The sequence below is a fragment of the Athene cunicularia genome, assembly GCF_003259725.1.
Source record: "Athene cunicularia isolate RWA chromosome Z unlocalized genomic scaffold, athCun1 chrZ_part1, whole genome shotgun sequence".
NCBI classification, from domain to species: Eukaryota; Metazoa; Chordata; class Aves; order Strigiformes; family Strigidae; genus Athene; species Athene cunicularia.
Genome location: NW_020799142.1, coordinates 26,735,785 through 26,750,803, shown reverse-complemented (window position 1 = coordinate 26,750,803; position 15,019 = coordinate 26,735,785). Strand labels below are relative to the sequence as shown.

Here is a 15,019-nt window from a genome sequence, read left to right as displayed (position 1 = left end):
CCTAAGAAACAGAGAGGCAAAAAAAAATTTGGAACACTTAAAAATACATAATGAAGTTCAAGGGTTAGTTGTTGAGGAATGTCTGGTTTTAATAAGGAAATTGATTTTGTTGTAAATCATAGTCAAATATTTCCTGTTGCCAATACTGCTCTAATATTCAATGTTGTCAGAAGTCCAGAGAGGGAAAATCACTTTTTCCCCTATGATTATTAACCAGAGAGACTCTGGTGTGTTGAGACGAAGCTTTCAAAATGCTTTCAGAAAGAAAGAAGCATGCTACCTTTCTTCTCATTGCAGCAGGACCAATCCCAACCCATTTGGGTTGATGCTCAACTTTGCTTTGCCTTTGGCTCAGACCCTGGCTGGTATCTGACATAAAGAAATACCTTATCTCCCACTTCTGCAGCTGGCCCACAGGCTGCAGCATCAAAGTGTTTATAGCTCAACATTTCACTTCCAGATCTGCATGTGTTTAAATGAGTTCTTCTCCCTGGTTCCCTTTTTTACAGGACTCCGATGTTTGTTTATGACCTGAATTCTGCTGTAGGGGATGTTGCATGGTCCCCTTACTCCTCCACGGTCTTTGCTGCAGTCACCACTGATGGCAAGGTGAGAGACTGGGAGCAACACTGCTCTGATTTGAGCTGAGAGAAAATCAAGTAAGATAAGGGTTGAGATAGGGATAGGTCAGCCCAATCATGGCCAAGCATGTCAGGGAACTGCAGATCCCCCACCAGCAGGAATACTCCACTTTGACAGGCTAAGTTGACTTCAGCTTGCCTGAGCTGCTTGCCTCAGGATGACAAGGTCATTGAGTAATTCAAGGCCCTAAAATTAATTCCTTTTCGCTCAGTCTGACTGTAGAGGACTTGGAAGTCATAAAGCATCAGAGATGAGGAAACCTGGGCAGCAGCATTTCTTACTCCTTCTCCCCCTATGTATAACACACCCCTACAAGCAACAGGGCCAGAAATCTCTCAGCTGCAGCCCAATCAGGCAAACAGCTGATGTTAAATCACAGATCAGAGGACTTTTAGGATGCTAAGGATCAGCTGTACCTCTCACTCAGCTTTGGCAAACCCATCAGATATGCATGTGGACCCTTTCTTCTAAGGACAGATCCTTCTTGGGGGCCAAGCCACTCCAAGCTCTAGCACAAGTAAATCAAACCTCTGTGCAGCTCTAGTTTGCTCCTCCTACTCCAAGGATGAAGGTACTCGGAGGACAGAGAGGAAAGCAGGGTTCAGGGAATAGTCTGCTTTTTCCTATGCTTTCCTGTCCTTGGCATGCATATCCCTGGGCGTGAATTGCTCACTCCTTAATGCTCCTCCTGCTGCATTAAGGTAGGTGTTGCAAATACATGCAGGTTCCTGAATGCTCTCTTGACTACATCAGTGCAGGTGTGCAGCTTGCACATACCAGGAGAAAACCACTTAACTCCCTCTGGTGAGGGGTTCTTTATGAGGGAGTGTAGTGACAGGATGAAGGGTAATGGCAGAGGGTAGTTTAAGATTAGATATTGGGAAGAAATTCTTTACTGTGAGGGTGGTGAGGCCCTGTCACAGGTAGTTTAAACTGGCAGAGGGTAGTTTTAGATTAGATATTGGGAAGAAATTCTTTACTGTGAGGGTGGTGAGGCCCTGGCACAGAGAGAAGCTGTGGCTGCCCCCTCCCTGGCAGTGTTCAAGGCCAGGCTGGATGGGGCTTTGAGCAACCTGGGCTGGTGGAAGGTGTCCCTGCCCATGGCAAGGGAGTTGGAACTGGATGATCTTTAATGTCCCTTCCAACCCAAACCTTCATGTGATTCCCTATGTGAAATCAGCTTATCAACCAGTGCATCCCTGTGGATGGAGACATGACACTCCAGATCAGAGCACCCCTAGTATGAGCTGACATAACTGCATTGGTTCTGAACCTCTAAGGTATACAGAAGCAGTAGAATAAAGTGGTTATATACTTATATTGATATTAAAAAAGAAATTATAATAATATGCCCAGGGTCAGCCAATAGAACTTTGTTCCAGTTAAACAAAATCAACGTTTTCCCACTGTGTGGGCTGTCTCTAAAAGTAATTATTTGGTAATGAAGTACTTAGACCAGTCCTAATATTGAGATCATGGCAGTTATATTTTTGCCAATAGCCATCCATCCTAGTAGCTCAGATGGTTAATTTGGGCCTGGCATGTAGCCAGGGCATGTTACTATCCATCAACATTGGTTTTGTGCTGTAAGACTGCATTGCTCTGTCACTATGGGCTATGTGTTTTGCTGGTATAAATTGGGAAGTCTGTGCAGTTTGGCCAAATTACTCTAGCAAAAAGATGGCCTTTGTATATCTCTATCATTGAATTGATGCCTTGGCAACTTTATTGCAGTTTAACCTTTATGTTATAGCAAAAAATTCATTTCACTGATACACTGGCTCAGGCTGTGAATTTGTCTCTCCCAAGCTAAGCAACAGAAATGTCTTCACTGGGGCACCTGGTCTCTCCGGAAAGCTTCGGATGCCACAGCCTACAGAAAGCTGTGCTGATGCTTTTCCCTTGCAAGCATTTTCAGGACTGGGCCATTTGTCTTATGGATCTGTCTGTCTCCATTCTGCCATATACCATGCTAAGGTCCTGCATGAATGAAATGAATGTATTCAGTGTCACACATCCCCTGACTTGACTTCCATAAGTGAAGTGTGCACCCTCAAACCTGGCAAGGGTCCTGCTAACATTCACAGCTTCGACTGAGTGCTGGGGTGAGCTAGGGCAGAGAACAGTGGGTGCTCTATCTGTGTGCTGGTGCCTAACTGTGGGGAAGAGGATGGAGATGTCTGCAGGCAGTGATACACCCTGGGCAGCATGAGCATATGGAGGACAAACACTGGATGTGCTTGTATTTCTTACTTGTATAGTCAAGTTTCTGCAGTGGTACCTCATCTCTAGGGAGGCTTTGTGCTGCTCTCTTGGGCCAGGTTCTTTGTCAGTGCTTTACCTGCTGCAGAGAAGCTCCTATGGACTTGGCAACAGTTTGTGCAATGGGGTCTTTCCATCCCTCCCCTGCTGCTGATGTGGGGACTGTAGTTGTGTTGTTGGAGAGTCACATTAGCTGCAGCATCCATGGGCCTGGAGTTTGTATGAGGCTGTGGATAAAATAGAAGACTGTCTGACTTGACAAAGCACTGCACCCACAGCATCTCACCTTGGCTATGCTACCTTGGATTTAATTCCATAATTTTAACTAGATTCTAATCTAGTAACATCTAATTCTGCTTTATGCCTTTAATCTCAAACTCTGCTCTTCTCAGAGCCATCAGACAGGAGCAGCCCAGATTTGGACTGCCTAGCAGGAAATGTCCAGGCAAGAGTTGCCTTCCCATTGCAATAGGCTGGCCAGGATAAATTCTGATAGAAATCTTGGGCCTTTGTGGTAGCCACTGACCTTGCTGGTTGCAGCAGGGTGTGTCTGAGAAATGGTTTAGTTTCTCTTTAGAATAGAACCTTCTAGATCTGCAGTGGAAGTGGAATAAATAGTTGTTTACAGCCTTTTTTTTCCTGGACATATTCGACTTTGTAGCAGAGCGCACTTCCCAGGAATAACTTGGTGCTTTGCAAAGGGCAGTGTCCATTAATGCTGGGAAAAAATCTACATTAACAGAATATTAACAGGATATTCTGTGATTCGATGATACAGAAAGCTACATGATGTGCAGCCAGAAAATAAAACATTAAAGGCCTCCTGTTCATAAATATCCTCTAGCTTTTCAACCACACATAATTATACCTTGAAAAATTGAAGGTTGCCTGGAGGTCGTTTCAAAATCAGTCTCTAATTGCAGTCTTAAAGGGATACCTGGAATATTTTGAAAAACACATTTCCTTATGTGAACTAATGCTTTATGTCCAGTGTGTGTATCAGCCCCCTAACTCCTAAGACTGACTTGGAAACTGAGGTATTTTAAAATTAAAAAATCTCTCAATCCACGTGAATCCAGGAGGTGGAGATTTAAGAGAAGCTGTAAGTATCAGGAGCATTATGATAAAATGTGTGTGTTGGCAGCTGGGCATCTGCTTCAGGGAGCACCACCTATTCATAAATAACATCAGTGTGTGCGTTCTGCTGCTGGTGCAGTGGACACTAACTGCTACTATTGCTCTTTATCATGTTCTGGGTAATTTCCTTAGTCTCCTGCTCTGCCTGATGGCCATTTTATATCAGAATGAGCATAAATGATTTGCAGTGAAAATTGAAATAAAATAAAATGATCATTGAGACATGCACATCCGTGCCAACACTGCCTGGAAAAAAACTTCCCAATTCTATAACTAGATTCCTAAATAAGTGGCCTGATTTTAAAAGGACTGGACAGCCAGCTGCTTTTATGGAAGCTAGTCTTTGCTGGATGTGCTCAGTGTGGTTGCTATAGAGCATTCAGCTTTGGTTTCAATCAGAGTACTATGTCCACTGCAGTTTTGCTCTGTGATTGCATTTCAGATGACACTTACATTCCTTGAAGACTCCACAGTGGTTCCTAAAGCAGACAGGTGGAGAGATCTGTTATTTCTAAACTTGACTCCTGCAGCTCAGTTGGCTGGCAACAGCTTTGTGGTTCCTCCAGGCCATCTCCTGAAGGCACCTGGGTGCAAATACTGATGTGATTAGCACTGAAATAAAATGAGGTTAGAGAACACCTAGTTTAGTTTAGGTTGTAAATGGTAAAAGCCTGACATGAATTAAAAAGCTAGCTGAGAGAGCTGCTTTGGAAATAAAAAGAGGTGTATTTGGATATCTGGACCCTTACACTTAGGGTACAGAAAAACTGGAGATGTTGGTTCAGTTTATTCTAAGGGCAGAGAAATGGGGAGGGGTGGAATTCAGTCCCTGTGGCATTCAGCAGGATTTGCCTTTAGGAGTTTGCTTTACGCCCATTTCAAACTTAAAGCAGGAAAAAAAACCCAAAACAAAACAAACATATTAAAGTGGGAATCATACCTGGAATTTCCATCTTGGGTTTCTTCTACTTAATTTCCTTAAATAAGGAAATGGTGTTGGCAGGTCGCGCTGTACGGGAACAATGCTGCAAACCTCTACTTCTGGCTCACTCTGACCATGTGAATGTCTAGTGCTGAATTTGTTCATGAATTGTTACCCCTGTTAAAAAAGACAGATACTCATGTCACAAGTGTCCCCAGATGGCTGGATCTCAGGCTGTGGGCCACAGCTGCCCCATGGTATGGCTGTAGTGGCATGGTCAAGCTGGACTTGTTCAACCTGGAGAAGGAACTCGGCAGCAGCCTACAAGGAGGTCATCAAGAAATTAGAGCCAAGCTCTTCACAGCAGTGCATGAAGAGATGATGAGACACAACAGCTGAAATCAGTTGAAATGAGAGGCTTGGACTGGATATAAGGAAAAACTTTTACTGTAAGATGATTAAGTAACGGGTCAGCTTGCCCATAGAGGTGGTGCCATCTCTGTCCATGGCGGTTTTTCAAGACCAGATTGTGTAGAGTCCTGAGCCACTGTGTCTGACCTCGGAGCTGACCCTGCTTTGAGCAGGAGGTTGGAGAAGAGACTTCTGGGGACCTCTTCCAGCCTGAATTACTTTCTAACCCTGTGATGCTTTGAAATATCCTTGTGTGGGAAGGAGGATCCCAGTGGTTCTACAACAACAGGCTTAGGAGCATGCACTAAGTACAAGTCCATTTGCTCTCATGTTTTTGTGGTCTGTATCCTTCATGAGTAATGCATCAAGAGCAAGGTGATGTTTTAACCATCTTTAGTAAATATTGATAGCCTCAAGACAAATGCCATCCAAGTGTGCTCTCTGAGGAGAAAGCCACTTAAATATATGCTCCAGGGCTTTTCCCCATTACTGCAGCTGTTGACCTTTTTGGGATGTGAAATACTTGAAAAGACCCAAACCTTCAGGAAATTAGCTAATGGATTGTGCTGCTCAGGAAGTGAGTGTGCCCTTTCCTGCTTATATAAACATATTTTACTGAACAACTGCTTTGTATGAGAAGTCATGAAGACCAGGTTCCTGTTGTATCTCACTTACACGGTAAGATGCCAAATAAATGCCTGTTGTCTTAATCCTTTCACAGCTAGGAGAGAAACATTTGTTTAACACTGGCCTGTTGCTGCCCATTAAACACTGACTGGCAGCAAAAGTCAATCTCTGTCTTTAAAAGCATGAATGATTTTGCAGATAATAGGCCTGCTAAACCTTTCAGGTTTGCAAATATTTCATTGGGTATTTTAGACCTAATCCTCCCTTTCCTTGTAGGGCATGAATCAGGGGTGCCAGCAGCACTCCCAGGATCAGCTTTTGCCCAGGGGAGTAAGGAGTGTGAACACCTCACAGCTACAGATGTCCCTGCTGCATCTAACTCTTTCCTTGTACCCTTCTACAGTAGACCATGAGGTTTGTCTAGGCCTTATGGGGCTGCTGCTAGCTCTGCAGGGAGGGGATGAGGTGTCCCCTGGCTCTCTGCACCGTGTCTGGGTGATGTGGAAACAATAAATGAGTGCAGGTTCCTTTGCTGTCATCCAGAAGGACCTTTGAGTATGCTGAAGTGGGCAGGAGCTTTCTTAAAATGGCTTTAAAATTGCATTCACAGCTTAAGTGGTTGTTTCCTGGTAAAACTGTTCATTCTCTTCTGCCACAAAATCTGAAAGCCTCTTTCTTATGCCCTGCCGAATCTTTAAGATTGATATGAACTGCTGGGCAGATTTATGTCTGCTGTAAAAAAAGGTCTGGTGGCATGTCAAAGCTCAATGAAGTAGATGGGCAGAGTCCCTGGAATTAGTGCTGCCTTCCACTTTGTGCCAGTTGGGCTGTCCTCCCTTCGCCGCCACCAGGCTCTCTGCACACTACAATTCCCTCCCTTAGCAAAATATTTTAGGGAATAAGCCAGCCTGAAAGATTTGGTTTGCCATGCAAGGTCTATCCTGCTGCAGCTCCAATCCCATCATAGGGTGCTCTGGTGGACTCCAAGCCTCAAGATGTCCATCAGGCACCTCAGGACACTACTGGTCACTCACATCCCTTAGCTACTGAGTTGCAGGTAAGGTGACTTTGTCAGCACAGTAGTTAGTTTCAGTGCAAACTCAAACTGGTAAATTTAAAACCCTTTTGTCAGTGGTTTTACAGGAATTGTTTCTTAAACAGATGCTTGCAGGCCAGCTTTCATTACTAGAGCTATTGCTCTTTCAGGTTATGAAATACATCATTTTGACAAAACCCACCTGCTGAGATTAACTGGTTCATTTAACCACACAGGAACGAAGTTTGCCTTTTTCATGTATATGAGTGAAAAAATTACTTGGGCAGCATCTCCAGAGATTTTGTTGATTCACCTGCTAGACTTTGCATAAAAACCTACCAGGGACAGAGACCATCAGGAGTATATGTAAGAGTTTAAAAAGCTGCTCCTAAGGTGTCTTTCTGCTCCTTGTTATTGGCCACTGCTAAGAATGGCCCCTCACTTAGGTTTCAATGTGCAAGTGGGAACAATTGGCATTAGGCCACTTAGAGCCTCCAACTCTCTGCCCCATCCTGCTGTACAGAGACAGCAGCTCCTGAATCTTGATGTTTACTGCTTGGCATTTTATAATGAACTGGAATTTATGCTGGTTTGTTTGAAATTGCATCTCAATTCCTGTGTTCAGTTTTGGGCCCCTCATGACAAAAAGGACATTGGATGACTCGAGCGTGTCCAGAGAAGGGCAACGGAGCTGGTGCAGGCTCTGGAGCACAGGTCGTAGGAGGAGGACTGGGGGTGTTTAGTCTGGAGAAGAGGAGGCTGAGGGGAGACCTCATCGCCCTCTACAGCTCCTTGACAGGAGGGTGCAGAGAGCTGGGGATGAGTCTCTTTAACCGAGTAACAAGTGATAGAACAAGAGGTAATGGCCTCAAGTTGCACCAGGGAAGGTTTAGGCTGGATATTAGGAAGCATTTCTTTACAGAAGGGGTTGTTGGGTGTTGGAATGGGCTGCCCAGGGCAGTGGTGGAGTCCCCATCCCTGGAGGGGTTTAAGAGTCGGGTTGACCCAGCGCTGAGGGATCTGGTGTAGTTGGGAACGGTCAGTGTTAGGTTAACTGTTGGACTGGATGATCTTCAAGGTCTTTTCCAACCTAGATGATTCTGTGATTCTGTGAAATACCAGTCTCCAAACTGTGACAGTTTGATACCTGCCTTATGAGCAGCTTTGCTGGCCTACCACAAGGTTGCAGGTGGCAGAGAGCAGTGACTGCTTCTCCTGTCAGCCTTGGTGCTGCCCTTGCTTGTGCAACTATCTACCTTCACCCGTGCCCCAGCCTCCAGCGCTGACTCTCAACCATTGGGCATAGCCAGGACCCTGCCAGTGCGTGAAGAGATGGAGCTTGGACCTAGTCTATGAGGACATAGTTTCAGCCTGACATCAGGGGCTGGGCTGTGGGTCACTGCAGAGAGAGCGCAGGGGGACTGTCACAGCTGGGATGTTTTCAGGTAGCACAACCTTGGGAGATTTGCCTGGAACACATAAGGGACTTGTTGAAACAGTCTCCCTGTTCTTAACCAGGTATTTGAGATGGGATGGCAGAGTAGGGAAGTGTCAGAGGACTGGAGGAAAGACTCTGCCCAATATTTAGGAGCGTGACAATGCAGGAGAGATAGGCAACCTAAATATGTTATCCAAAGAGATCCTGGGACAAATTATTGAATGGTCTGTTTGGCACTGGTAGATCAAGGAACAGCCAGTCTAGTAAGGCTTTAATAAGGCCATATGACGTAAGCCTGATCTAATACAGGTCTTGAGAGTAACAGGCCTAGTAGATTAGAGGAAGGAGATGTTATACATGCTTATAGGTTGACTTCAGGAACACTGTTGGTACAATCCCATGAGCAAACTACAAATCAGGTGAGAAAGTGGATGTGGCACAATGGAAGTCATCCTCAGCAGAGTGTGCAGTGCAGCTAGGGATGCTTTGAGGACTGGGGCTGGTGCTGAAACCCAGCAGTAATTGTGGGGGAACTAAGCGGACAGGACTTACAAGTGGTAGAGCTGAAACTGTAAATGAGCTCGACAACCTTAGCAGCAATTTCCAGTCAGTGAGATGAAATTCCATAAAGACACAAACCAAATGTGCAATATGAAGTGAGCACTAATTGGGGAAGCAGCAGGACTGTTGGGAAGGCTGGGGCCAGGGACTGCCTGTGCTGCCATACTATTACTAACTCTGTGCTGCCGAGTCAAACCCTCAGAGAGATGCAAGGGAAAGTTACCCCAGGAACACAACCAGGGCCCAGGCTGGACTTTGGATGCTGGTCTCTAAGGAAGAAGGGGTTGCAACATAGCGCAGGGGTACTGGCTGCTATCGTCAGCCCAGCTATTGCATGAGTTCAGCACAGATTAGTTTCTCTGTTTGACTTTCACCTTTCAGAAGTGATTTGGAAAGTAAATTTAGTACAAAAGTGAAGAGCAGAATGAGGCTTTGTGATTCATTCCAAAGCATGCTATTAAAGAGGCAAAAAAAGAGAGAGTCACTGGCAGTATAAGAGAATTGTATTAGACCAAACTGTAGTGCAACCGGCACAGGGCTACGATATATCAGCTATTTAGCACCAGATAACAGCAATCAGAAGTGTGCAGGACTGAGACATGAAAGACATTATCCTAATCACTGAGACCCTCAGAGCAGAGCCAGGCTGGCAGAAGTGGTAACTGACAAGGTAGTTAGCTCAGATAAACAAGGACTTCCTTGTAAAACAATATGACAGGGTTTCCAGAAGAGGTCAAATGGTCCTCAGCCTGCCTGAATGAATAGCAGCTCTTCTCCATGCTGAGGCTTTGATTTCTTACTGATTCGTGGGAGCTGAGCCAAATCAGCTGAGGCTGATGCTGTTTTCCTACCATGTCAAATTGGGAGCGACCCAGTTCTTACTGAATGAGGAAAAGCTGAGAGATGCAGCCCTACAGTGAAGCAGCTCCTACAATTAAGCCAGATGACACAGACATTCTCCTCCCCACTGTGTCACGCACCCTGGAGCAGGAGGCTGGGATGCTGCAGGGCAGAACGATGTGCTTAGCCCACTCCTGTACCCCAGAACATGCAGACAGCTCCTGGCTGGAAAAGCTGACCCAGCTCATCCCAAAAAGCAGCTTTCACAGGTTCTTGCTCATCCTCCTGTGCTTGAAACTACCTTTGAACATACCTGTAACAGAGCTGCAGCCCATCCTTTTGCTAGTAGCACGACAGCACTGTGAAAGCCTGTGAATTTTAGGGTCTGTCTGGTGCTGCTATAGGGGCAGCTGAGGACCAGCATTCCTCTGTCATCACTACAGAAACAGGGAGGCAGTGAATGCTTTCTGAGTCAGGTCTTTCACCCTGCCAAGCCACTGATGGCCCCGGGTGTCAGAGGGACCAAGGACTGTCTTACAACCCTTATTTGTAACTTGAAAATGTCCTCCTAGAGAAAATTAACTATTGGAGGCTGTTCTGGCTGAGGTGGGAGTATAGAAATCATTCACAGGAAGGCCTCCACTGCATGGCAGCTTGGCTTTGATGTAAGCTGCGCCTGCCCAGAGCCTTTATGATGCTCCAGCAGCTGTCTTGCTGCTAGACAGGGCTGGGAGTGGCCTGCCCACTTCTTAAATATATTACAGGAGAGTTTGAAACAAATCATCTGTGGAGTTTGCAAATGGAGGAGGTATCATGATTCAGTCAAGAAAATGAGGTAAATCCATCACAAGCACAGTGAAAATGAAGCAGTGAAAGATGTCAACTGGTAAAGGGCAGCATGATATTAAATTATCCCTCACCTTTTGCTCTTGCACTGATTTTATTCTTTGTTGCCAAGTTACCAGGTACATCTGCCTTGTTCTTACATACATATATATTTCCCTTCAGCCTTGGTTCTGGTTGCCGTCAGGTTGTTTTTGAACATGCTAGCATTGCCCAGACCACTGCTGGGGAATGAAGGCTTGCAAGCCTGGAAGAAAAGGACAGCAAATGCGGCAGCCACCACAGACCCAGTGTGTGGTCAAGGCATGCGATAAAGACGGGGTAGATCAAAGAAGCTCTTCAGTTCCCTTCTTCGTGGGCCACAAAAGTCAAGTAGTTTGTTCTGCTGACAGAGAAGTTGGTTGCTTTCAGGTGGTGCTGTTCGAAGCTCTCCCCCAGATCCCCTGGAATATCTCTCCCTGGGCTTGTGAGGCTGCTGTGCTGCAGGGCAGGGGGTGGCAGTGGCATGGAAGGACAGAGGGTCCAAATCACCTCAGAGCTGCTGAGCAGATGAGCCTGGATTGATTTTCAGACTGTAAGTGCACTTTGCAAAGCGGGTGGGGGGAAATGAGACGTTCAAAACTCTGAATGTGTTTCAAGATTGGAGCTACATTATAGCTTTGGACATGCACTGTGCCATGCTTACAGAGCAGTCGTGCAGAGCCTCAGTGGAGAGCTGCTGGATTTTGAGAGGTGGAATACATTTGCATGATTCATAGATGGAGGAGCTGTTGGTCTGGGGGCAACTGAGTTGGATTTCTTCTCTGAATGTTTAAGAGTCAGGCATCAAAGCAGCTCATTTATGTCAAATATTTTCTGCAACTGTAACACAGCAGAGTTAGATCCATTATTGCCTGTACATCAAGCGTGGAGGCTCTGTGGTTACCCTGATGGTAATTTAAAAATGTTCTTATTGAATAAAAAGCATCAGACAGTAACTGCAGGATTCATCTGATCCCATCTCAGATAACTGGTCATCTGCTTAAATTCAGTGCTCCTTTTCAGGGGCTACTGACTTATCAGAGTTGCTTCCATCAAGGAGAAGGTTGCTTTGAGTATCTGCCTGACCTATCTACCATCAGACTGTCCGACACTTTGATACTGTGAGTCGAAATTTCTTTAGATAGTTGTTGATGCCAACTCATAAATCCCCATGCTTCAAGGAACTACTTAGCTCAATAGCCTGGGCATCATTTAGAGGTTGGTACATACCCTTCTGCACTTTCTTGGGGTGGGCACGCAGTTTTACAGGGACCATAAATGAAATAGCTGTTGGAGTAATTGATTACTGCCCCATGCTTTATTCTCCCTGGGGATCTGCAGCTTAGCTGCAGGAAGCAAAGGTGAGTTCTTGCACTTTCCGATTTCAGACGTTTTCAGATTTCTTTTATCTCATTCTCTGAGCCTCTCCTCGGGTTTTTTGTTCTTGGAGTCTTGATTTATGTCCCTCTGAAGAAATGGCCACATACTGTTCCTTTGGACTCTGTAACAAAAGAACTGAAATGCCTTTTCTCATTATCTGAATGCTTATTAACAGAAAGAATGGAGGTGTCTGCTGTGGTCTGCAAGCAGCAGGGCTGCAGACCCTGAAGTCCCTGATTTCCTTCTAAGAATCTGCAGAAGGTATGTGATAAAAGCAAGTATATTGTCAGGAGGCTCCAGCTCCCTCTCTGGGGACATGCGCCACAGTGGAAACACTTTTTGAGCCTGAAAATCAGAGGTTTGAAACCTTCACTCTGTGGTTTCTAAAGTGCTCCTGGTTGAGTATGGTGGCCCTGGCTCTCAGCACCTCCAGGGAGGGAAGTACTGGAACCAGTCTAGGCAACATGAGAAATGGCATGCAGAGCTGGCAGGGAAGAGGGGGCTATTCATAGGGAGACTGTTGCTGGTTTGTAAGCTCTGACAAGGATGCTGCTTTGACGTGCTTTTCATTCCTACACAGCTCTCAGCACCATTAAAACTCAAGCTGGTGTCCCAGCACAGGGCACCACACTGCTGTGTTGCTGTATGCTGTCTTCCCATCAAAGTTAGACTTTCTGCTTTAGGGACCCTGGGCAAGTTACTGCGTTTCCCATGGATTCATTGAACTGTGAAGTGTCACATTCTGACAAGCATCACTGCATTGCTGTGTTGCTGGAGGTAAAAGTCTGGGTGATGCTATGGTACTGAGTGAGGCAGTGGGGTCCAGATGGGTGGAAGCAGGCCTGCCCTGTGAGCTGTAGGAGCCCAGGACAACACGGCGTATTGCGTGTCAGCAAATATGCTTGTCTGCCACAAGTGGAAAGTTATTAAAATGCCAATTTGCACCAGCTGCCTGACAGTATCTGGGTAGCAGCTCTCATCCGGGTGCCTGCTGGATGAGTGAGTGCCTGCCCTGAGAAGAAAGGTGCCCTATGGAGGCACCTGCTCTCCACGGAGGGGGTTTGCATGTGGTCATCCATGTGACCCTCTGGTCATCCTGACTCCCCATGAATCTGTTACTCAAATCACATGTGGGGATGGTTGGCATTTGTGTGGGTTGTGGTTGCACTTCTCTGGGTCATATACTTGGGGAGGCCTCATCTTGCAAGACCTGAGAGGCTGCCTTTGTGTGCAAGCAGTGATCTATATTCTGGAGGGAAAGGGGCCACCGAGGCAGTGGGATGGAGAGCAGCTGTCTGCTGTTGGTGAGTCTCTGGAGTGGGAAATCCAACTGGATCCTACTCCATAATCCTTAATGCCAGGACCTGAGCCAGCAGGGTAGCTCATAGGACTAGGAACCTCAAAAGAGAGATTTTCAGTTTCCTATTCTTTGAGCAGAAAACCCTGCCCCAAGCCCCAGGCAGATCAGCAGATGCTGCTGGTCACATGCAGCTCTGCTGCTTTACAGCACTTTTAAGCTGCCTCAGGTGTTGTGGGAAGCCCTGTGCTCCTTTCAGGTTACTTCCAAAGCACCAATAACAGCGTTGGTCTGACCCCATTTCCCTCTCTCCTGAGAGTGCCTGTAAACCTCTAAATCAAAGCCTCTGAAGTCCTTCCTAACGCCTGTGGCCCACCCCTCCATCTGGAGCATCTGACAGCTGATATGAGGCTGATGTTTCCAGCTGAAGAACTGAAATAGTTTGTTCTTTTCCATGATTCCCTTGGCAAAGGGAAGCAAGCCCATTTGTTTAGAAGCTCATAAAAGAGGAGCTTTATAGTAGGAACATTCATAAACTTGTTTGCTTTTGACCTTCTCCACATTGCTGATGATTTCACATTCTTGTCCCAGGCATTGTGCTTGTCTGGGCTGTCGTTGACATTTTTGAAAAACAGCCTCACCCAGAGTAATTTGCATTGCTCCGCACTGAGCCTTCAGACATCCCATCTTTCTTCCCTGCAGTGCTGGGTAGTGTGTGCAAGTGTGATACATACATGATGGAACAGCAGTGCAGATCTGGCTGCCAACAAGAAACTTGCCCACAAATTCCATGTTGCTTTTTTTTCTAGATTAACAGATGCTACTCAAGCAGTGGGCATTTCCCAGGATCTCGGGTTACTAAGCATTGATCTTGCACCACTGGGGGGAGTGGGGAGGTGGATGAATCATGCCCTTAAATTAATAAAAATGTATTCTGTGAGGCAAGAAATTAAATCTTCGGTGAGTATGGGTCATGGGAAGCTGATAATGCTTGAAAGAGAGCTTGTTCCTTTTCAGAGATAGTAAGACAGCAGGCATAAAGTACAAGCCCGGACAGCCACCTTTATTTATGTCTAGAGGCAGGAAATTGGGATTACCTTGGCTGGACTGTGGGACCTCAAGTGTCAGGTTTGGATTCAGAATTTAATTCTGGCATCTGATATTTTGAGCAGATAAGAATGAAATCTTTTTTTCCACCTATACTTCTGCTGACTAGTGCTGTGGTTTAAACCCAGCCGGCAGCCAAACACCACACAGCCACTCGCTCACCCTCCCCCACCCCCAGGGAACGGGTAAGGAGACTCAGAGGTTGAGATGAAAACAATTTAATGATTAAAATAAAATAAAAATTAAAATTATTATAACAATAGTAATAATACAAAATACAAACGGTTAATGCACAATGTGATTGCTCACCACCCCCTGACCAATGCCCAGCCCATTCCCAGCTTGTGATCCCAGAGAGGAGAGAATCCTGAAATTGAAACCACCATCCCAAACACCCGAGTGGAGCTTCCCAACCAACGCTTCTCTATACTCTGCGCATGACGTTAGGTGATATGGTATGTTACACTGGCCATCTGGGGCTGTCTCTTATACACA

General features: G+C 45.9%; 1 protein-coding gene across 3 annotated transcripts in view; it reads left to right on the top strand.

The window, feature by feature from the left end:
* The window catches only part of DNAI1 (dynein axonemal intermediate chain 1), a 150,862-nt gene that overhangs the window by 102,087 nt on the left and 33,756 nt on the right, over positions 1–15,019 (top strand). For 2 of the 3 annotated variants that reach the window (XM_026865439.1, XM_026865438.1), the window contains one exon: positions 510–609. The exons of the other annotated variant lie outside the window; for it this stretch is intronic. In XM_026865439.1, the coding sequence (XP_026721240.1) occupies positions 510–609 (100 nt within the window). The remainder of the gene's footprint in view (positions 1–509; positions 610–15,019) is intronic. 3 annotated transcript variants of the gene reach the window in all.